We start from the raw sequence: 23,797 nt of genomic DNA on the forward strand, positions 1-23,797 counted from the left end.
AATCAAGTGGTACTGCCTGCGTGTGCCTGTATGACCAGCGTTATGCATTAATACAATTTCACGTTGCGCGGCTGTGCTAGATTTTTTTTTTTTTTTTTTTGCTGATGCCGTGGTCTCTAGACTTTTGCACTCTACTGCACATTGTTGACATGCTGGCGAAGAGGCGAAGATTCGATGAACAGCTAGATTCCGCATTCACAAGTCATCGGTTGCTTACCCTCCGACTTGTGCAATCAGGCTGCAACCCTCCCCATTTAACACCAGCACTTGCAAGAGCAATATGACATGGCACGAACTTGCAAGCCCCGGTTCCCTTCACTCAAAACATGTGAGATCCCCTCGACAAGCTGTCATCGCTGATGCCGCTAAAGGTTAAAGCTTTGCGATATCATTAAATAAGGCGTAGCTGGGGAGTGATGAAGACACGCGATCCAGTTTATGTGGCTTCCCCCTGGACAGGGCATAAAACCTCTGCAGCGACGTGAAGCTATGCATGTCACCGCGATTGCGCCAAATCCCGACACACTTGCACCCGGATGGTAATTGAGAGCCTTCGCTGGCGTTGTCCGACAGAAGATCGTCTATTTCCAGAACGACTAGCGCTTGACCTTAGGGACGTATGCTTTCTCGAACTGAAGTGAAAAATCTTTCCGATTCCAGACAGCTCACGAGAACGTTCAGACTAGCACAAAATACGCGGGGTGTTCCAACCTCGTAGAAAAGCCTCCTTCTTTCTCCTTCCTCCCCCCACCCCCACCCCCCCCCCTCTTTTCACTTGACTCCAGTACGTATTTATCACTGCTCCGAACGCCGGACAGCTTGGTAGAGCTTTTACGTTTAAAATAATGTTGGCCTTGTGTTGTTTGTCCTGAGAAGTCCCCTGAGACGAAGACTGAAAGGAAAGCAAAGTAACGCAAATAAAAGAAAGAAAGAAAATGAAAAACGACACCTTACACCGATGAGCGCAAGACCTCTTCCTTCGGAGGACGCCAAGGATGTGAGCAAGACGAGATCTTGACAGCAGTTGAAGCTCACTACAGATCCAAAGCGCTTCATCTTCCTGTCCGGTTGTTGTCGTTTTTGTTAGGCCCGCAGAAAGAAGATGCCGTTCTTTTAGGAAGCGGCCGCACTACGTCTTACTAAATCCTGGAACGGTGTACTAGGCAATGCTGCCTTCGCCTTCCGAGACGATGCAACGCGTCGACTTGTGGTGTTCCATCCGAGCATGCGCATCCGCGGCTGTGCCGTCTGCTTTCCATAACGGAAGCAGACGACAGCGAATACGAGCCCAGCATAACGGATACCCTAACAAATAATATACTGCAGCCTTTCGAAGTTAATTTGCTTCAAGCAGGCTTATTACTAAGAAGCTTATTACCTTTGGTGCTCGGCAGCTGATAACGAGGTTGCGGGCGGCGACTGTATTACGGTGGTGGTGAAATGCAAGGAAACAGGCTTAGGTAAGTTTTAAGTAAACCCAGCTTATCAAATTTAACTCCGAGCCACCCCGCCACGAATTTTCTCGTAGAACAACTGTGAATCTTCGGAGCGCAAGCTACAAAACTCACCTGAAGACCGAACAGGTATCTCCGAAACACAAGTTGACTATGAAAACTGATAGCGGTAAAGCAAAAAAAAAAAATAAAATAAAATCGACATCTGCACCCCTAGGTTTGAGTTAGAACAAAAACAAAGCTCGAATCCGAAAACAGCTTACGTCACTGCAGCGAGATGTATAAAATATTTACATAATTATTCCGCCAAATTATCGCTAACAACAGCCTCGATCAAGTTTTGAGCTCAGTTTTTGCTAGGATCCACCAGTCTCGTTCACAGGAGACCGTGCTTGCAAAAATCTTCTTATGTTTGAACTTATATATGGCTTTGGCAATTCAACTCCAATCAGTCTGACTTTTCAGTTATACACATCCTTGTTTCTTGTCATTTTTTTACATATTTTTTCTCTTTTTTAAAATACTCCCTTGTCTTGCGCGTCCCCTTACCCACCCGATTCTCGCTCAGTCTCCAGATGTGCGTACGTTCCATAGTTCAGTATCATTATCATCAGGAGTAGCTGTATCATCATCGTGGTTGTCATCATCATAACCCCACCAGTACCGTAATAAAAGCATCATCATTGAAAAAGCACTCTAGGGCTGTTATTGTGGACACTGTATTCTCAGTTCTGATTGACCACCAGGGCGGCTACGCCCCCTCTGATTTGCTCAAAATGTCAACATGGTGAAATTATTGAGTATACAGAATAGTCACGTAGCTCGGCATACTTGAAATGCCTTCGTCGTTTTGCGTTATAAATTATTGTTACTATAATTTGCGGTCCTTGGGTGCGTCAACTCTTGGACACAGCGAAAGGTCGGTTTGAGCTGCCATCTAGAATTTCTTGTAGGGTAAATGCGAATTAAACTACAATATTAAGCTTTATTGGTTTCTTTCCTTTCTACGAACTGCACTTCAATTTGCTTTATTTTTTACATTTTCTCATTCATTCCCCGAATTTCTTAAATTCATACTCTCCAATGTCTTTCTTTTGAAAGCTCTTGAGCAGCTTTGAATGACGGGACAAAGACAACATAAGGACGCCCTTGTGTTATCGTTTTTTTTGTCCCGTTGTTTAGCGCCCCTTCAAAAGTTTCAATGTACCAACAAGCTCAATATCGAAGGCTTCTGCGATCTGTTTTGATCCCAACCTATCTATTTCGAAATTAAAATTCGTTTGAATTTTTAAATTTATTTTGAACTAAATGGTCCTTGGCCGATCACCCAGAACGGCTATGTGCCACCAACACACGAGGCACTCACATTTGCACCTACCTTCAAGGACTACCGACTAGAGATTGCAGTAATCAAACGGAAGAGCTGTCCTTTGATCCGTCATCGCTAACATCAATTACGGGCTCTTCGTTTGTTCGAAGTCCTCCCATCTTCTACATCTCATCTTCAAATAATTCCTGTCGTTATTATCATTAATCTGCGCGTTACCTACAAGCGCAACGAATCTTTGCCCATACTCCATTGTGGATACGTTCAAATGTTTAAAAAAGAAAGGGCGCGTCATCATCACAATATGCACGTCATCTTCATCACGAATCATCGTCGTCATCATCATCGTCATCATCACGAAAGCACGTGGCACGTGTGCCACGAGCATTGAGAAGAACAGCACGGAACTGAGGCGACGCTCGTCTTCCACGTCTCTGCAGCGGAACCTGCGAAAGGTATGGATTTACGGCCATAGCTATTTCGCCTTATTCGCCAGGCGGCCTCTCCCATTACTCACTCCCGACACGGGCGCCGACGCCGCGACGGAGATCGAGCGGAGAGAGAGAGAGAGAAGGAGATTCTTGAGTATGGGAAGGAAAGGTTGGGGTAAAGTGCAGCGCAGTAACTGTCTCTCAGCAGAGGACACCTCAACCGCGCTGCACAGGGGGTAGGGAATGAAAGTAGGGGGAGAGAAGGAGCACCAGAAACAGCAGCACGCCGCGGAAATGTCATGGAGCTAAAGGCGGTCGGCGAGGCCGACAGCCTCGGCGAATGTCAGGAGCGCACGCAGAAGTGTCCTGTGGCGTGAAGGGCAGCCCGAGGGGTGCAGGAGTTCAGTCACGGTGTCGCACGGCAGGCCGTGCTCACGGTAAACACGGGCAAGGGACGCGCGCGCGAGCGAAAAGTTGGGGCACTCACATAGCAGGTGCTCGAGTGTCTCGATCGCGCCGCAGTCGCGGCAAAGGGCGGACAATGGGCTGATGTTCCGCCACGGAGGAAAGAGAAAACTACATATGTGGTGGAGCACGGCGTCGATCAGGCGGGACAAGCTATAGTACTTTGACGGCGTCGCTTTGTCCCTGCTTACACTTGCGGTCTAGAAGAGTTGATTGTTGGGCTAGTCGGTTTTCCATAATTCTGTTCGTCCACCTTTCTTGGTTCTGTGGTTTTTGTCGCGCTAAGTTACCACTTCAACTGCACTTGTGGAATCGCGGCAGAATCCGCACATCGCGCGTCGAATCCCGGGGACAACCCGCCGCACGCGGTTCGGTTGGAGTACGCACTGCTTTGGTTGGAGTACGCACGGCACTGTTCGTGGCATAGGTTTCTGTGCCACCCCTTATTTGGATCGCACCGCTGGTACGAGTTGTTGTGGTCGTACCCGCTGGTACGATTTGTTGGGAACTCGGCGCTGACGCCCGTGGTTGTACCTGGGTCGCAAGCCCCAAGAATAGCGTTGGCCTGGCGGCCTGGGGTACAACTGGAAGCATCCGAAGGTCCCGGCAAAGCATGAGTCGACTGGTAACAACAAAACAACTTGTTTATTTTAACATCGCAAAGAGTTGGCGGTCAGGTTGACCGAAGTAGAGACGGGAGAGCACTTTACTCAACAGAAGAAATCGGAGCCCTTCCTTTTGGCGTCCGGGGGCAGCTGTTTTTATACTCTCGCAGTTGAGGGCAAGAAGGAACCCCTCAATAGACGAGCACGTGATTGTACAATGGGTTAAGGTGACGCATACTGTCGTAGCGCCGCTGGTCGGGCACAAAGACTGGGAGGAGAAGGTAACTTCTGCTCTCGTAGCGCCTCTGGTCGGGCACAATGACTGGGAGGAGAAGGTAACCTCTGCTCTCGTAGCGCCTCTGGTCGGGCACAATGGCACATACACTCACACACGCACATGAAGACACGTGGCATCGGAACATGCCTGGAAATGCCTGGAAACGCCTGGAAACGCCTGGAAACGCCTGGCGGGGAGCGTAGCGGCGACGCCGAACGGGCCAAAATGTCTGCCGCATTGTTGCAGTCGCGCCGGCTAAACCGCGCGTCGTAGGCGAAACGTAACAGACCGCCCCGCCGGGGGAAGGAGATCCCGATGGACAGGGGACTGCATCCGCTGTCCGGAGGGATGTCGCTCGATGATGCTCATAACCGAAGTCGGGCGTCCCTCGACGTTTCTTGAGCGCAGCGCACAGAGAAGGCCTCGTTCTCTCGTTCAGGTTCGTACGGGACACTGCAAAGTGACTTCGGGAGAGTTCACATTTTTGTTCTCGTTCCCGGCAAGCGTTAGAAATACGCTGAAACTCAACCGCTCAGTCAGCAAGCACGGCACAACCCTCACTAAGCCCTGCCAGGCTCTTTCCCCTTTTCTACCACTGCCTAGTTCCTTACAGTAGTCTAGCATCACTCAGAACGCGTCCACAAATTGGAAAATTGCACTAGAAAGCATATCATCACTTTGAAACACTAAACAAAAGCAATATGGTAAAAAATCCTGCCTCAGGAAGAAAAACATCAGTAACAAACAATTTTGAGGCTGATTCCTACGTTAGGGGCTTCGACTTAAGCCATCGGCGTTACCGTTGAGACTCCCCTTTTTGTAACGCACCTCAAAGGAATATTGTTGCAAAGCGAGGCTCCAGCGCAGGAGGCGGCCATTTTTGGGAGAGATGGTCTGCAGCCATTGGAGAGGGCAGTGATCCGTCTCAATGATAAACCTCGAGCCGGCTAGATAGCATGACAATTTCTGAACGGCCCACACGAGACACGCACACTCCTTCTCGGTGGCGCTATACGCCTGCTCACGACTGGTCAGCTTATGACTAGCATACAGGACGGGGTGTTCTACTTCTCCATTTTCCCGTTGGCACAGTACAACGCCCGTGCCTCGCTCACTAGCATCGCACTGAACAACGAACCCTTTTGTATAGTCTGGCGATCGTAGCACAGGCTGGCTTGTTAGGGCACTCTTTAGGGCGCTAAAAGCTCTTTCCTTTGTCTCGTCCCAGACGCCTGTTTGAGGCTCTGTTTTTCTTAGAGCATCCGTCAGGGGAGCCGCGATATCAGAGTACCTGGGGATGTACCTCTGATAGTAGCCGGCGACACCTAAGAACGACCGAATATCGGTCTTCGTGCGCGGTTGCGGAAAGTCTCGCACAGCGGCCACTTTTATTTCAGAGGGGCGGCGACGACCCTGACCAATCACGTGACCGAGGTAGACAACCTCGGCCTGTGCTAACTGGCACTTAGGAGCCTTTACGGTCAAGCCCGCTTCGCGCAGGCGGGTTAGCACTGCCCGCAAGTGTGCCATATGCTCAGACCAGGATGCGGAGAATATCGCTACGTCGTCTAGATACGGTAAAGCGAATTCTTGCTGTCCCCGCAACACTTTATCCATGAGGCTTGAAAAACAGTATGGCGCGTTCTTCAAACCAAAACTCAATACTTTAGGACGGAATGTTCCCATTGGTGAAATGAACGCCGCATACCTACTAGCCTCTTCTGTAAGTGGAACCTGCCAATAACCCCTGACAAGATCTAGGGTGGAAATAAACTGAGCGCTACTAACTTTCTCAAGGCGCTCCTCGATGTTAGGGATCGGATAAATTTGATCCTTAGTGATGGAATTAAGCCTGCGGTAGTCGACGCAAGGACGAGGTTCCTTGCCCGGTACCTCAACTAAAATCAAAGGGGAGGTATAATCACTCTCACCTGCCTCAATAACACCGAGCTGTAGCATTTTCTTTACCTCAGCCTCCATAATATCGCTCTGGCGGGGTGACACCCGATACGCCTTGGATCGTACTGGCTCTGGGGAGGTAAGTTCTATATCATGAGTAAGTACAGAAGTCCTACCAGGCCTCTCAGAGAACAGACCTTGAAACTCTTGTAAGAGCTGGTGTAGTTCGGTTTTCTGCTCAGGCGACAGCGGTGCTTTACTGATAAGGTCACTAATGACTTGACCGGTGTCTTCCCTGTTCGTCACTGAGCCTAGTCCCGGAAGCTCGACCGGAAGCTCTTCAGGAACGTTTACCATCATGCACACCACTGCTTCCCTTTGTCTATAAGGTTTGAGCAGATTACAGTGGTAAACTTGCTGTGCTTTCCGCTTTCCTGGCAGACTTACCACGTAGTTAACGTCCGACAGTTTCTGAACAATTCGTGCTGGGCCCTCCCACTGCACGTCTAGTTTGTTGTTTAGCGATGTGCGCAATATCATGACCTCATCGCCCACCTCAAAACGCCGGGCCCTGGCGGTCCGATCACAATAAACCTTGGCCCTCTGCTGGGCCTTTGTCATTGCTTCACCTGACAACTCCTGTGCCCTTCTTAAGCGTTCGAGGAGCTTAAGCACGTACTCCACCACGACTGGGTCGTCGCCCCTGCCTTCCCATGATTCTCGAAGCATGCGAAGCGGAGACCGAAGCGAGCGACCGTACACCAGCTCAGCTGGCGAAAACCCCGTAGCTGCATGCGGCGCGGTTCTTAATGCAAACATCACCCCAGGCAGACACAGCTCCCAGTCAGTTTGATGTTCAAAACACAAGGCTCTCAACACGCGCTTCATGACGGAGTGGAGCTTCTCAACGGAATTCGACTGTGGGTGGTACACTGAGCTGTGTAGCAGCTTTACCCCACACCTTTCGAGAAAAGTTGTCGTCAAAGCGCTAGTAAACACTGTGCCCTGATCTGATTGGATTTCTGCAGGAAAACCAACTCGCGCAAATATGGACAGTAGTGCATTGACTATCTCCACTGAGCTGAGTTCTTTAAGCGGCACTGCTTCAGGGAACTTTGTCGCTGGGCAGATCACAGTCAAAATGTGTCTGTACCCCGTGGCTGTTACCGGCAGAGGTCCCACTGTATCAATAACGAGCCGTCTAAAAGGCTCCGTAATGATAGGTACCAATTTCAACGGCGCCCTCGATTTGTCCCCTGGTTTGCCCACCCGCTGACAGGTGTCACATGACCTCACGAAGTGGTCTGCGTCCCGAAAACACCCTGGCCAATAGTACTCTTGCAAGAGACGGTCCTTAGTTTTCTTAACTCCTAGGTGTCCGGACCACGAACCCCCATGTGTCAAGCGCAACAGATCCTGACGATAGCATTGAGGCACGATCAGCTGATCGAACTCCACTCCTCTGCGGTCTAGATACTTCCGGTACAGGACTCCACCTCTTTCCACAAAACGCGCATTTTTCCTGGCGATACCTTCCTTGACATTGCAGCGTATGTTTTCTAGGCTACCATCCTTCCTTTGCTCGGCTATCAAAGCCGACCGGCTGACTTTTAGCAACCTATCAAGTCCGTCTGACGTAGGCGCGATGAGCAAATCTGTAGATAGCTCTTCTAACTTTCCCTTATCGGGCATTTCCTCTCCAGTATCTGGCGCCTTCAACGCTACAGACTCAATTTTATTCAGTTCGGGCGTGCTCTGAATATCAGCTTGCTGCGCCTCTGACCCTTTTTCGTTGTTTGATAACGTCGGCCCCGCAACTACCGCCTTTGCAGCGAGCTCCCGAACCTTCGATCTGGTTAAGGCCTGAACACTAGCTTCACCAAACAAAAGCCCCTTCTCGCGCAGGAGGTGATCGGACCTGTTTGAAAATAGGTACGGGTACTGGGGGGGCAGCATAGATGACACTGCCGCCTCCGTCTCAAGCGCTCCGAAAGGTCCTTCTATAAGCACTTTTGCTACCGGCAGACACACGCTATGAGCTTCCACGGCTTGCTTGATCCATGCGCACTCGCCCGTGAACATATGGGGTTCTACGTAAGACGGGTGAACTACATCCATCGTAGCTGCGGAATCGCGAAGCACTCGGCACTCTTTCCCGTTCACGAGGAGGTCTCGCATGTAAGGCTCGAGAAGCTTCATGTTCTCGTCAGTGCTGCCTATTGAAAAAAACACAACTTTTGGTGTTGTTTCCGGACACTGCGCCGAAAAGTGACCCGGCTTCTGGCACGTATAACAAACGCGCGCTTGCCTCATCTCGAACCGCTTTCTGCGTTTGGCTGCCGCCGTCTCTTTACGTTTGGTCGGACTGCTTTCAGTCGCATCCTCACTACGCGTGTCCCCCTTTAATCTCATGGGTGTGAACTTCGGCCTCTCAAACTTCGAGCCAAATTCACCCTTTTGACCGTCCTTAGCTCCGCGAGCCCGACGCGTCACAAACTCCTCGGCTAGCCCAGCGGCTTTAGCCACCGTACAAACGTCTGGCCTATCCAAGACCCAGTATCGCACGTTCTCCGGTAACCGACTATAAAACTGTTCTAGCCCGAAGCACTGCAGAACTTTATCGTGGTCACCAAACGCTTTCTCTTCTTTGAGCCACTCCTGCATGTTTGACATAAGCCTATACGCAAACTCTGTATATGACTCACTTTTGCCTTTCTCATTTTCCCGAAACTTCCGACGGAACGCCTCTGCTGACAGCCTGTACTTCTTTAGCAGACTCGATTTCACTTTGTCGAAATCCTCTGCCTCCTCTCTATCCAAGCGAGCGACTACGTCGGCCGCCTCGCCGGGTAACAAAGTGAGCAAGCGCTGTGGCCACGTTTCCCGAGAGAACCCCTGCTTCTCGCACGTTCGCTCAAAGTTAACCAGGAACAAACCAATGTCCTCTCCAAGCTTAAACGGCCGCATCAGGTCAGTCATTTTGAACAATACGCGTTCTCCTGCACCGTGTGCCTGACTTCCATTACGAGCGCGTTCCATCTCTACCTCAAGACGCTTCATTTCCAAAGCGTGTTGACGGTCACGCTCTTGTTTTTCTTTTTGTTCTTTAAGTTCGCGCTCTTCTTTTTCTTTCTGTTCTTTAAGTTCGCGCTCCCGTCTTTTTGCAGTCTCCCTTTCCTCAATGGTCTCAAGGCATTCCGACAGCTCGTCATCCTCAGCTTCTAACTCAAGAATAGCCTTTAGCAGTTCTGGTTTTCTGAGTTTGTCCGAGACATCCAGACCCAACTCTCTTGCAAGCTCCAACAATTTCGGTTTGCGCAACGACTTCAAATCCATGGCTGCTCTGAATGCTGCTTTCTCTACTGCCTAATATGGTCTTGCCGCAATCTAACCCGGCAGCAACGACAACCACAATTACCAGCTCTGTTTCTAACACTAACAAAAGCCTGGCAAAGCTCAGAAGAAGAAAGTCCCGCACTCACCAAACCTCGCAGGCAGGAATTCAGCGCAGTCGTTCCGCTGCAGGCAACCAGTCATCACACAGGGCTCGTTGCACTGCTCCCGGATCGTTGTTGAGCTGCTCAGCATACAGTCAACTGCATATCTTCGCTGCTGGCCTCCGTTGTCGCGATCTCACCGCTGGCAGACAGTTGTTTGGATCGCACCGCTGGTACGAGTTGTTGTGGTCGTACCCGCTGGTACGATTTGTTGGGAACTCGGCGCTGACGCCCGTGGTTGTACCTGGGTCGCAAGCCCCAAGAATAGCGTTGGCCTGGCGGCCTGGGGTACAACTGGAAGCATCCGAAGGTCCCGGCAAAGCATGAGTCGACTGGTAACAACAAAACAACTTGTTTATTTTAACATCGCAAAGAGTTGGCGGTCAGGTTGACCGAAGTAGAGACGGGAGAGCACTTTACTCAACAGAAGAAATCGGAGCCCTTCCTTTTGGCGTCCGGGGGCAGCTGTTTTTATACTCTCGCAGTTGAGGGCAAGAAGGAACCCCTCAATAGACGAGCACGTGATTGTACAATGGGTTAAGGTGACGCATACTGTCGTAGCGCCGCTGGTCGGGCACAAAGACTGGGAGGAGAAGGTAACTTCTGCTCTCGTAGCGCCTCTGGTCGGGCACAATGACTGGGAGGAGAAGGTAACCTCTGCTCTCGTAGCGCCTCTGGTCGGGCACAATGGCACATACACTCACACACGCACATGAAGACACGTGGCATCGGAACATGCCTGGAAATGCCTGGAAACGCCTGGAAACGCCTGGAAACGCCTGGAAACGCCTGGTGGGGAGCGTAGCGGCGACGCCGAACGGGCCAAAATGTCTGCCGCATTGTTGCAGTCGCGCCGGCTAAACCGCGCGTCGTAGGCGAAACGTAACACCCTGGACGCACCAGAGGTGCAGATCGCTTTGACCGACTCGCGCCGCTCGCTTTCTTGCTCGCCCGATTTGATGCCTCGCTTAGTTGATAACTCGGTAGTGTTGTTAGCCGTTGCGACGGCAACGCTGCCCCCCCGTAGCGTCCGCACGATTAGCCGCGCGTGGCACAGCTTCCCGTGCGGCTCGTCCGAAGCCGAATTCACAAGACTTTTCGTTCGGTAAGTGCCGTTCGGCATTGACTAGAATATTTCTTCTACGAAATTTTTAGCGTAAGAACCTCTCGGGAATCCGCACAGAGACAGACAAAGACAGAATCAGACAGACAGAATCCGCACAGAGACAGCAGACAAATCTAACACCGCAGCGCCCGGTGATATATATATATATATATATATATATATATATATACGTGCTTGGGTGTTTTCTTTTCAGTGACTCCTGGTTTTTTGTTTTATGACTATTGGCTTCATAATTGTCTCGTGACGCCCCGTCGTACTTTTCTTCTCCATGTGTGCAGCCTCCAGTGCTCTCGCGGGAGTGGTGTGAAGCAGTCTGCGTTTTCTACCGTCTGCAGTAGCCGGAGGCCGTTGGGCAGTGTCCGGTAATTTACCAAGAACGTCAATAGATTTGGTGAGTTTTTACCTAATAACATTGTTCTTAAGAGGAAATTCCAGCCAATACCTATGCTGGACATATTATTAGCGTACGATGCCGGCCAATGGCACAGAGCATTTACGAACTAAAAACTTTGTTAATCGGGCCGCAGTTTCGTGAAATATCATCCATAAACAAAAAGAGGAAAGGGGGGGGGGCGGATTGCATATAAATGCTGAATAAAGTGTGATTTGGCATCAAACAGAATCCAATGCTGTTAGAGTGTAGCCATTCTTTTCGCTCGATTCTATTTTCATGATCGTCCGGCGCTCAAGGGCGGCCGATACTCGTGATAACGCATAGACGGAGCACCGCTCGGACCACTGGCGAATCTCGCGAAGCAGAAGAACAGGAATAGAATCGCTCGAGAAGAATGGAATCGGAAAGAAAGGAATATGATATCCCTGTCCCGCTATTTCTGCGGTCCGGCGAAATGTGCTGGTGAAAGGCGAGGAGCTGAGCCGGTGTCTTGCCTAGAGGATGAAACGATTCTGATGGTAAGGAATGGAACCGAGCATAAGGAATATATATATATATGTATATATATATTGTTCTTTTTTTCAGGCAACCATGAGAAAAGGCAGTGCCAAGCACGGACGTGGCGGCAGACACGCTTACCAACGGAACGTAGACAAACCGGACAAGCGCCGGCCTGCAGAATCGCAAAGCGAGCAGGGCTCTCCAAAGCTTGTAACCGAGGGCGACGACCTGAGGACCCCTGCCATCGGCACCCCTCCCGCAGCCGCCATCACCACCGTGGTGGAAGACCATCCCGCGGATCCGACGGGTGCCCCTGAAAGGCGCGTTGTCAGTGACGTAGATAAGCCAGCGACATCGCTGACACCTATCGGCGGGACAGCTGCGCAACGGGAGCCTCAAGAGCATCGAGGGAAGGAGAAAGAGCACAGGGAATTAATTGCACCGAAGATTCCGTCCCCGGCGGTGCAGCAAGCGAACCAAACGACGGCAGTCGAAGCGGCGACGAAAGGCTTGAAGTCCCAGGTGCCACTTCTACTGCGATTGCGTTCGATTCGCATAAAGGGCCCCTAATGCACTTCTGTTAATTAAAAAAAAAGAAACACACATTCGCGTGCTCCTCTGCACTGCCGGTCTTCGAGCGTCCTAGCGCAAGCGGCGTCAGTCACGTGACGCTACCAGGGTCAAAGCTGTCGGTTGTACAGTTCACGAGAGACATCAGTTCCGATCTATCCGCTAGCATGTACTTGCCATGAACTCAGACCCCCACTTTTTCGTTGTCTCGCTTACCTGTCGTGCGCAATCAAGTGATTTAATCTCATGTGTCGCGTTTTCAAACAATAGCGCTAACGTGACGTTTAGTACTGACGTGATATCAAGTGTCTTCCAACGAAGTACGCGACGATGAAGACAGGGTAGCGAAGGCGAGAGTGAAGCCACCTGCTCACCTACGAACTCAGAGTGGGTTAGGGGCTCTTTAATTGATGCTACTACACTCTTTAAAAAATTTGCTGCCTTTGGGGTGCACCCTTGTTCCGCAACAATAATTGTCATATATCTTGGCCGCATTTCCTTTCTTTAACGCTGCGAACCCGGTACTTCCAGGTCACGAACGGCATGTGCGTTATCGGCGTGACATAACATTATCGACAGGAAAGTAGCGAGCGCAGAGTTTTCAAGAAATGAAAGGAAAGCGCAGATGATTATTGTTGTGGGTCAAGATAAGCTCCTAAGTGTGCAAGCTTCCTTAAGAGTAACTATACGTGCGGCGCTTTTTGAAGGCAATTTTTAATTCGAGCACAAAAAAATAAACACAATAAAAATAAAACAATAAAAAGAAAGAAGGGAGTCCAGTGACACGTTTTTGCGAGTCTGCTTATCGCACATATAACGCTTATTATTGAGAGGTCATTCAGAGCGCGGTGAGAAAGGCTTACTCTATTTCGCGCTTTAAAGAAATGTACGCCTTCCATTATGTGAATATGCAACACAAGATGAAATTAGAACTATACACAACATTGTCCCAGAACTTTATATTTCTTATGGGTCAGACATTTGCATTTGGCCTTCGAAATTGCCCCCCTCCCCCCACACAAAACAGTTATTTTCACTGGACAGCTTGCGACGCTCAGCTCTTTGAATTTCCGCCTACAGCATCGCAGCAATGACTTAAGAGCGATTTCGCTACACCCGGTATAACAAAGCCGAATGCAAAAGAAAATTTTAGAATTTACGACAAGAAAACGACTACGAAACTGCATTCACGATTGTTTCACCGCTCTCTCTCTCTCTCTCTTTATATATATATATATATATATATATATATATATATATATATATATATATATATATATATATATATATATATATATATATATATATATATATATATATATATATCCCAATCTGGTGTTGTAAAGAGTTTGCGTTACACTACAAATGGCCAACCAAGATTTTGCTCAAGATTGGCTCTGACTGGTGCAAAATAGACGTCAAAATGATTCAGAACACACATTTTAGAGCACAGAAAGGATCAAATGGAAGGAGGAATGCAATCAAGCCTTACCTTTGCAAAAGTTTACACATCTCGCTGCTTTCTTAAACATGTATCGAGCATGCGAAAAAAAAAAATGTTTTCGCTGTGTGATACCTCGTCCTGTCATGAATTTTCAATTTCGTTATAGTTATAACGCGTGGTCAAGAAAAAAAGAAGATAGAAAAGATTCATACGCATAGCTGTAACGATAATTTGCCATATCGGCGTTCATTCTATTAAGCATAGACTGCTTAACGTTGCTTCACTCTACCGCGAGGGCACCTGTTATGTACTCAGGGCCGTGGCTCCCAAGAAAGCCGGCTAAAGCATCAGCTTCGCGAAAGCGAAACCAAGGACTCGATAGGAAGCAACCTCTGCGGTCTGGTGGCTTGTTCCATATTGCAAGTATGTAGTACTGCGCGAGCTTACGTAGAAAAAAGCAAGCAACGAGAAAGGCTGGTATTCTATCTGCGTGTGTGATCATGCTGTACGTGTACATGGGCCGCTATAACGTAAACCATTCTGATTGTATTCCAATCTCCTGACGTGAAGCTTACGTAACCCCTTGACGCAATCACGGGCGTTGACACGTAACGTTGCTCGAACAGTCCAATCAAACTTTTGTTTGCTTTCAAAGCGAATAGCATATATCCTACCATGACAAGTTTTCTTTATATCATTGGCCGACGAAAGGCGAGGAGTTCGCAGAGGTGTAGAGGGTTTCAATTTGGCTACCACAGTGAAAGTATAGATAACCGGGTAGAGGAGAGTGGTACCAGCGTCTCCGATTGGTCGGCTTCTCCTCGCATAACTTGCAGTGGCTGGAAATCACGGCAGCATGTAACGGGGTGTTAAGAATGCGCTGGAAAGAATGGTTGCGAAGAGTAGTTGGCAGAGCGATGTCTTACACGTGCCAAAAGGGCTCGATAGCGTTATACTGCCACGCAAGATTTTTATACGCAAAGAAATTAATTCTAGCAGGCAGCCGAAAAGCCAGCGCCAGAGCGATCGGTGGGCAGCTGTCTTCTATTCCATTTGGAACGGGGCAGCCTCCGGCTATTAAAAGAAATAAAGCATTATTCGGCATCATAATGCATCTTTAGTACGTACATGTCAGATTGACGGGGTCGGTTCTCGCGGTTTTGTGACGCCTCGTGACAGGCAGAAAAAGTCCCGAAAATCTTTTGATCAGTCGCGGAGGGCTAATGAAGGAAACGACATAGAAACAGATTGCAAAAGCTTTGCGTTATAGCGTCCTCGCTGCGCACACCAACTACAGCCCAAAGAAACGTACGTCTTAGCTACCTCCAGTTGGTGTATGCACGCTTACAGCAACAGGAGCCTATACGAGACGCCTGGCAAGTATTCGGCGCAGAAAGAGCTCACCACCTGCACACAACGCGCTTACAGGTTGCAGTGCCGCAGCCAAGCGCAAAGCCCCTGGCCTTAGAGAAACATCGAAGTCGGCGTCAACGCTCACTGAAGCCACGCGTAGGCACCAAGAGCGCGCCCGGGGCGTCGCCGACATCCGCCGGGAGCCCCGCCGACGTCCGCAACGGACACGACGCTGGAGCGCGCAACGTACCCGGCGACCGACCTTCCGAAGTGGGAGCGCCGTCCCTCAGGTCATCGCCCTTGCGCGTCCCGGCCGGTGAAAAAGAACCGCAGCAGGGACCAAGCGTGCAATACCTTCTGGGAATGTCTCCTGACGCCACGTCTGCGGGACCGGCGGGGCCGCCGTCGAAGGTTCCTTCCCCTACTAGGTCCCCGCCAGAGGGGGTATGGCGTCATTCACTTGTGTTTTTTTTTTACGTCGTTATTCACTTGTGTGTTTTTTTTTACGTCGCTACATAATTATCGTTTTATTAGGCATAACCGCGGTGCGCTCACTGGTAGCACTCTGCGGGGGCGAAATGCGAAAACGCCCGTGTGCTTAGATTTAGCGGCACGTTAAAGAACCCCAGGTGGTCGAAATTTCCCGAGTCCTCCACTACGGCGTGCCTCATGATCAGAAAGTGGTTTTGGCACGTAAAACCCCTTTTTTTTTTTCGGTAGCACTCTGTCGGTCAACATTTCTAGCTGTATGCACAAAGTCTCAGCTAAGGGCAACACACCAACGGCGCGCGAAACCCGGTGGAAGAGAGAAGGATAGCTTCGCTTTAATAAGCTTATTTGAAATGGCCATGCTGGCACGACGCTTGCGACGTTTGAGGCTTGAGAAACATCGAACGCTGCAACGCCGCAACCGTCCTGGCATAACAAACGTACCGCTAGGAGCGGGAAAAAAAAACAGCGTATGATCACGCGGTCCACGCTGGCATACACGTATGGCGCCAGGTTCTAGCTGATCTACCATCTTCTGGTCCTTAGAACCGATCGTTGCGCGATCGTGGGTCAGATATCAAAACTGTACAATGGTGCGGTGCAAAAAAACAAAATGCATGAAAAATGAAGCAGTGAGGTTTAACGTCCCAAAACTGGACAGTGGGTTATGAGAGACAACGCCGTAGTGGAGGTGTCTGGATTTCGAACCCGCGACCTCTTACTCAACAGCAGAACGCCACAATCACAGAACCAGAAGAAACACGCTAACACGTGTCAACTCGCAAGCGAGGAAAATCCGTAGAAGAGCTGCTTCAGACGAAGTGTAATGCTAGAAATTGTCATTCTACAGCCCGGCTGTAGCGAGAGGCCACAAAGAAAGCTCATTCGGCATTCTCAAGAAGCAAGCTTCGCAGTTGAAGAACAATCAGTACTGATCCGGGGATGGAATTCGGGACCAATCATTTCCTGCGCGGTTCCGCTACTATACGAGCTAATCAGGAGGCCAGCAGATGGCACAGCTAGGTCAAATTATTCCAAAACTCGAAGCACGGGGACGGCAGCCCAACCGTAGTAGTGTCTGGAGATCAGGAGTGGTCACGCTCGGGGCACAAGACATTCCTAAAGATGCGCATGCGCATTCATTTCAGTGCTTCGTACCTATACGCATCTTTAAGGATTTCGTGCGGTGATTAAGGCTCAACCACATCACCTCGCCTTTGACCGACACATCTACAACGGTGCCCTCTATTCCCGCTGCGCGACGAAAAACTTCGAGGACGCTTAAACTCACGACAGCATTCAATGATCCATGGCTGCTTCTCACACTTCCGGGCAACTGCAGCGTACGTAACCAAAATGTTTAACCGGGAAACGCTTGCGGTTAACGCTGTGCACGAAGGCGAGCTTTCTGCTAGAAACGCGGCCTCTTGCGTGTACCGATCCCGGAGGCAGTGACAGCCGCTCCCCCCCCCCCCCAGAAGAACAGAACACACACACATAATTTTAGGATTTCTGCTATTGTTTCGCACTTTCACTACTTAAGTCTGAGGAGATTTAGCATGAAAGGCATGCACTATCGGTGTTAAGTTTCATGACGTTTGTTTGCGGGCTGTCATTCTCAAAACTCCGAGGAATAACTTCGTCAAGAATGTAAGACAAGGTATGAGCAAGTTTAGTAATAGAATGACGCGGCAATATAACCCGCATATACCGCGTATCATGTAGCAAGGAGTGGCATATACATACACCTAAATATATACGAAATATTTTTTCGCTCACGGATAACTGCGCACGACTCCGACGCCGACATCGGATTTACTGCGACACGGGGCACTTAACGTTATCGCGTTAAAAAGGCGGATTCTCTACCGCTTGGCTGCGACCCGTGCTTTTCCTGGACGGTGTTGGCCATGCCTGCACTTGTCCACTCGTGCCATGTACGCACCTGACGAGGCTTGAAGCTCAGCTCAATCAAGATGTTGGATGCTTTGTTTAGTGACCCTGAAAAAGATGCGTAAACATGCGTAAACGTACCATTAGCAGTAAATCAATGACATTCACTGCGCCAGTCTAGCCTGTGGCGCGAGCAGCGTTGCTATCGCGCGGCTTTCAATATGGTTACGTGCACAAATGTGTAACTACTTGTTTTGGTGTGAGCATGGTCAGCCCGCAGATTTCGCCGCATTCGTGAACCCCTTCTCGCAGGGCAAACGAAGCCACGACGAATCCATCACTCATGCCAAACGCGCGTCACCGAAATCTGCGAATCTGAATGCTATGGCCGCCGCGGAATTGCTCGCTTCGTACGAAAAACTCAAGGACATGGTAAGTGGGGCTCAGCTCTGTCCCCGAAAAATACAGGCTGAACGCGCTGTGCTCCACCAAACTCCGTGTTTCCGAAATACCATTGCCCGACTGTAAATGCTCGATCGGGACACCGTGTGCGCAGTGAATTTCCAAGAGGAGGGTTGAGGGTCCTCGGCACATGTTACCACTGCTACGTTTACCAATGTATAGGCGCAAGACAAGTCGCCCGAACGTTTGTTAAGGCTATCCAGTGCTGACGCATCAGACCAATCGCGACTATTCAAGCTGGTAAAGCTGAGTTCGCATTCGCAATTGCCAATTTAGTAATTTATATTTCCCGCAGGCAAAGTCGAGGACACCGGAGACTGTCATGACGAAAACAGGATTCACGAAAACGACGTTGACGAAAACGTTAATCACAGGAAAGGCCGGATGGCCCACGGTCGCCATGACCCTCGGCATCTGCGCCCTGTTCCTTGGCACCCTGCTCCTTCTGGCCGTGCGGCGCTCCTTCAGACCTCTCAGGCTGTGCCGCGCCGAAGACTGTCAAAGCCACGCGACGCTGCTCACCGATCGCCTGAACACAACGCTCGACCCATGCGACGACTTTAGGGCTTTCGTCTGTTCCGCGTGGCAGATGTCGAGAAAGCACAGTGAGCAATCCAGGTCGGTGATCGACGACCTCAGATTCACTTGGTTCAACCGTTTCGAGGACACCCTGACCATGGGCGCGCTGAAGTTTTCCGCCGGGAGGAAGCCGCTCGCCATGTACCGCATGTGCAAGCGCTATTTCCCTTCCAACGGTTCGCAGGTTGAGCTTATACGCAACTTCTTCGATCGCTTCAGGTTTCGCTGGCCGCAGACACCCGAGGAGATAATACCACCACTCGTCTTGCTCGTCGTGCTAAGCTACCAGTGGCAGTCGCCGTACTGGATAACCGTCCATCTTCTGGAACCTTCCGCCACTGGCAGGCAGCGGGTGCTGGTCACTCCGGGCATCTACGTTCCCATGCTTCGCAATCAACATCGAAGCGTCGAAGAGGCGTACGATCGTTACTGGCAGCTGTACCTGGAGCTCTTCTACCCTGACCCCAGCACACGACCTACATCGAATGAGGAAGCCATCCGAGAGATTCGTGACATGGAAGGTGACGTGCTCGACAGCTTACACGCCGCGGCAGAGTCTCCTCGAAAGAGGCCCGCGAAGTTTACTTTCGACGAAATCGACACCCACGTCCCGAATGCGTCTGGCGCCATCTGGGTCGACGCGTTCCAGACGGGCATGTTACTGCACCCGAGTCTGACCGTCGACGACGAGATCGTCACCACCGACGTAGCCTTCCTGAGCGTGGTCGCCGAGCTCCTGGTCAAGTACGACGCGCTCATGTTGAACAGGCACCTGGTGTGGTTGATTATGCAGTACTACGCGCCCGTGACGGACTACGCTTTCCTGGTGGGCTATTATGGGAGCAACGAGAAAGCAGCAGCGTACATGCCGGCGTTCTGTGCGCACGAAGTGGAGACCTCGTACAAGGTCCTCGTGCTCGCCCTCGGCGTCGTCACCCGGTTGCCGGTACACGACCGAAGAGTCATCAACGCCGGCTTCCAGAGTCTCGTCTCTGCCGCTTTCGCGAAGATTCGAGACTCCATCTGGATAGACGAAAAGGACAAGATTCGGATGATCACCAAGTTTGCCGCCATAAAGATGGACTTCTTGCCACCGGATACGCTTCTCGACGACATCGTGCTGAAAAGGCTTTACGCCGGCTTTCCGGAGGAAGAGCCGTCTTTAGCCCATTACTGGTTCAAATCAGTGGCGGCCATGCAGGAAATGAACAGAATTCCAGAGTACAACAAGGCGCTGCTGCTGCCGCGCAACAACTTCCTGAACTACGCTGGCTACGGCTACTTCTCAAACACCGTTCGGCTGGCGATAGGCGCTGCCGCAGCTCCCGCGTACTACGGGAACGGTACCAAGGGCATGCTGTACGGTGGTCTTCTCTTCCTGTTGGCCATGCAGATGGTAAGGGCAATCGATGACGAAGGTATCAGGTGGGCCCCGAATAATACAGCACTGACGGACACCATGCTGTCCAACGCTTCTCTACAAGCGTTCCACCAAAGGGCTGCGTGTCGGTATGGCGCCGGAAATGAAAGTGCGTTTCCCGAGGTGCCAGCCCTCGAGATTGCCTACTCCGCCCTCGTGGAATCTCACATTGTGGACAAAACCGAGCCATTGGCACTCGGCGAGCAGCTGCCGGAAGACAAGGTCTTTTTCATGACGCTTTGCTACATGACGTGCGACAGCACGAGTATTGCAGCGGACTGCAATAAGGCAGTTCGGAATTTCGACGCCTTCGCACGTGTTTACAGCTGTCCAAAAGGAAGCAAGATGAACCCGGAGAACAAGTGTTCGTTTTTTGTGTAACACTTCATCCGCCTAATCAGGGTCCCAGTGTAAAGGAAAGATGCAGGCTTTACATATGCGAATGCTCGATGTGACGTTACTCGCTTTGCCTTTGTTTGCTAGCAAACATTAGTCATCTTACAAACGCGTTTCAAACTTTTCTTGTGCCCTCGATGGTCGGCAGCGGGAAATACTCTGAAAAAGTCTTGCAGACTTCAACCCCCATGTCGTGCTTCTCGATTTGAGAAAGAACTTCGACACTATGAATTATCCGTGCTTTTCAGGGGCCTCACGATCGTAAGGCGTCCCTGAGGAACCGCATCTAATTGCGCTGGCATTTCATTATGTTGTTAATTACGATTATTGCTAGATGCACTAAGGATGGCAAAGTGTTCACGTGATTTGCCATTTCGAAAAAAAGAAACTAGCGATATTGCCTATGCCTGTGGAGTTTCGTTACACACAGTTTCGTCGCTGGGAGAGATTTTCGTTAGAATTACGCAGTGAATCGATGCATTTTGCTTAAGCTTGTTGAGGTATTTAGTGTCATGTTTCGCAGTGCTGCTACTTACTTTCTGGTGTGTGTGTCGGGAAGTGCACAATGGACCAATGCCGCTCATCCCAAAGCATTCCAAGTTAATGGATCACAAATGTTACGTACGCACATGTATTGCTGTATGTTTCTCCGAGCTTTTTAAGACTGGAATATGCCCACAGGACAAGCGTGCGACTCGCTGTCTTCCACATTTATTTATTTATTTATTTATTTATTTACTTATTTATTTATTTATTTATTTATTTATTTATTTATTTATTTATTTATTTATTTATTTATTTATTTATTTCTATACCATAAAGGCCCAGAGGGCATTACATAGGGAGCCTTACTATACAATCATAAGGTAAAACAAGGTTAGACACCAAGGAAAATAACAAAATATAGGTACAATATAAATGGAGCATTTACAAATCAAAGCAGAATAGCACCTCTGTGGTGCTATTCTGCTTTGATTTGTAAATGCTAATTTGTGATGTACCGCTTTGTGCGCATTTCATTACAACTTTCATAGTTTACTACAGTGTACCGTTGCTTACTATACGGATTATCTGACTGCTAATTTCACTGCAAAGAACAGGCTGAATCAACGATGTATTTTTCCATGCGTCGGCGTATCGCTAACGATATGACAGTGCGAATAGCTAATGCGCCGACCAATCGCAGGCCAATCGCCGCTTTGGTATAAGTGATTTCTATCCAAAGGCGCACGTTTGCGCACTCTCTAACATTAACACTTCCAAGTAGAAATATACGAGCGATAGTTTTCTTGCTTTATTGCTTTTTTTTCTGAGTCTACAGAGTGTGCATGGGGCTGAACGGGGCATGTAACGACGAGCGCGTAAGCGTTACAGTATTACCCGCAGACAAACGGACAGCTTAAATTGCCGCACGCATGGCGGGTACCATTTTCAGGCTTCCCTGCACTGCAGCAAATTAGGAGGGCACAGTTTATTGAAAAGCTGTGTTCTAAGTCGCTTCCGTTCTTGTTGGAAAATTTCAGGCTGCCACTACTCGAGATCGCGGTCGTGCAGTCGCCGAGACTTGTTCCCTAGTGAAATGGCGCAAGCCACTCTGGGGAATCGGCCCACAAATCGGGCGGTGATAAAAACTTGTAAATTATTTTTGAATAAATTAAGATGACGTGAAATAACTTATCTCTCCGCAATCCCCGTACTCTCTTCCTTTTACTATAGGTAGAGTGCTATGGAGCAGGGTACCGCCTTTTCCGGATTCATTTCCAAATTATTGTTCCCGACGACTAACTTTCGGCCAAAATTGTAATCGACGTAAGAGAACTGTCCTCGCGATGAGCGCTGATATATGTTCAACTTGAAAATATAAAGGGAGAGAAGTACCAAAACATTTCCACTCCTGGTTGTCCCTATCACATGAGCCGGATGGGCAGCTAGTGCCTACAAGATTCCACAGTCATTTCGGTTCCTCTGTCTCGTTGTGCTGTGTTCTTTGTTCACACGCCGCCTTGGTGGTATCTTGTCCCGAGCATTATCACAGATTTTTTTTTCATTCATTTCTTTAATTTGCTTTCATTCTCTGCACCCTTCGCTTCCATCACTGCTATTTTTTTTCTTTCGGTCATCGAGGCCTACCTTGTATTCACACTGAATTCTACCACTTCCTACATTTCCGTCTTTTATTTAATTTTCGCGTCATACGCGAGTCGTATGAGAGGCCAACCAGCCATATCACACCTGATCGTGTTTCCTCGCACTGTAGTTGCGAATAAGCTTTTTTGCAGCGCCGTTTTGCATTGCAGCAAAGTATCATTGCCAGGAAAAAAAACACGTGCATATCGTAGTGGAAAGGAAGCTCGTTCTTGCGCAATCAATGAGTGCACGTAACATTAGGTAAGTCATTCAAGAAGAAGAAGAAGAAGAGGAACAACAACAATAATAATAATAATAATTATAATAATAATAATAATAATAATGAAAGGGGAAAACGAATCGAGCGATATCGAACCAACTTCACCGGGGTTTCTCAAGGACAGCAACCCGACACCTTAGCAAGCGGCACCACAAATGCACTGGGTATGCACCGTTCTTGAATAAACCTCTCGGCAACTTGGGTCGCTGAGTGTGTGCTTCTGGGTGCGCGGCAAGTGAGGGAATACTTCTCGGCGTTCGCACCCAACGGCGCGCCACGCTTCTGGTCTCGGAGGCCACATGTAGACTTCCCGAGAGTGCCACTAGATGGCGCAGCGCGTCAAAAGAATGGAAGGGCGATAGAGGAGCCCGGCTACCACAGGACGCGTTTCTAAGCGTTAGCATGAACCAGTGCACTTCCATGCATTTCGGAGGACACGCGCAGGCTTCGCGACGGCAGTTCTAGATGGCGCCGAGTGTTCTTAGGGAAGCGCGAAAGAGGAGTCCCGCTCCAGCACACGTAAGTCATGCGTAAGTCCTTTCGACGGTCGCAGTATTGTGTCGCTATATTAATTCAATTCCAAACGCATTACCGTCTATTGGATCACAGCGCACAATAAATCGACAGGGACTGGCAGAGGAAAGACATCACGAAGCGCTCGACTTCCCGGCACGTGGGCGTACAGCGCTTTGTGGTGTCTTTACTTTGTCGGTACCTGCCGATTTATTGTGCGCTGTGATCCAACAGACATGTATACCCAACTAGCACGCCAGTTAGTCCTTAGCGTTACAGTCGACAGTCATCGTCA

At 49.6% G+C, this 23,797-nt stretch overlaps 1 protein-coding gene across 2 annotated transcripts; it reads left to right on the forward strand.

Moving 5' to 3' along the window:
• Window positions 1-3,162: 3,162 nt before the first annotated feature.
• Window positions 3,163-21,357, forward strand: LOC142584418 (endothelin-converting enzyme 2-like). 2 transcript variants are annotated; one of them, XM_075694566.1, is made up of 7 exons: window positions 3,163-3,236; window positions 11,360-11,472; window positions 11,772-11,993; window positions 12,061-12,498; window positions 15,419-15,787; window positions 18,038-18,157; window positions 18,483-21,357. In XM_075694566.1, the coding sequence occupies exons 3-7, from the start codon at window positions 11,892-11,894 to the stop codon at window positions 20,565-20,567; spliced, it is 3,114 nt and encodes a 1,037-aa protein (XP_075550681.1). In that variant the 5' UTR covers window positions 3,163-3,236; window positions 11,360-11,472; window positions 11,772-11,891; the 3' UTR covers window positions 20,568-21,357. The 2 variants fall into 2 exon arrangements, with proteins under 2 accessions (XP_075550681.1, XP_075550682.1); XM_075694567.1 differs by lacking the exon at window positions 11,772-11,993.
• Window positions 21,358-23,797: the final 2,440 nt, after the last annotated feature.

This window comes from Dermacentor variabilis, chromosome 6 (genome assembly GCF_050947875.1).
Source record: "Dermacentor variabilis isolate Ectoservices chromosome 6, ASM5094787v1, whole genome shotgun sequence".
NCBI classification, from domain to species: domain Eukaryota; kingdom Metazoa; phylum Arthropoda; class Arachnida; order Ixodida; family Ixodidae; genus Dermacentor; species Dermacentor variabilis.

Bases quoted from the DNA above. Each gene is read 5' to 3' on its own strand.
- LOC142584418 (XM_075694566.1), top strand. From the start codon at position 11,892: ATGATATCCCTGTCCCGCTATTTCTGCGGTCCGGCGAAATGTGCTGGT. The intron at 11,994-12,060 runs GTAAGGAATGGA...TCTTTTTTTCAG, and splicing joins AGGATGAAACGATTCTGATG to GCAACCATGAGAAAAGGCAG. The intron at 15,788-18,037 runs GTATGGCGTCAT...CCCTTCTCGCAG, and splicing joins CTAGGTCCCCGCCAGAGGGG to GGCAAACGAAGCCACGACGA.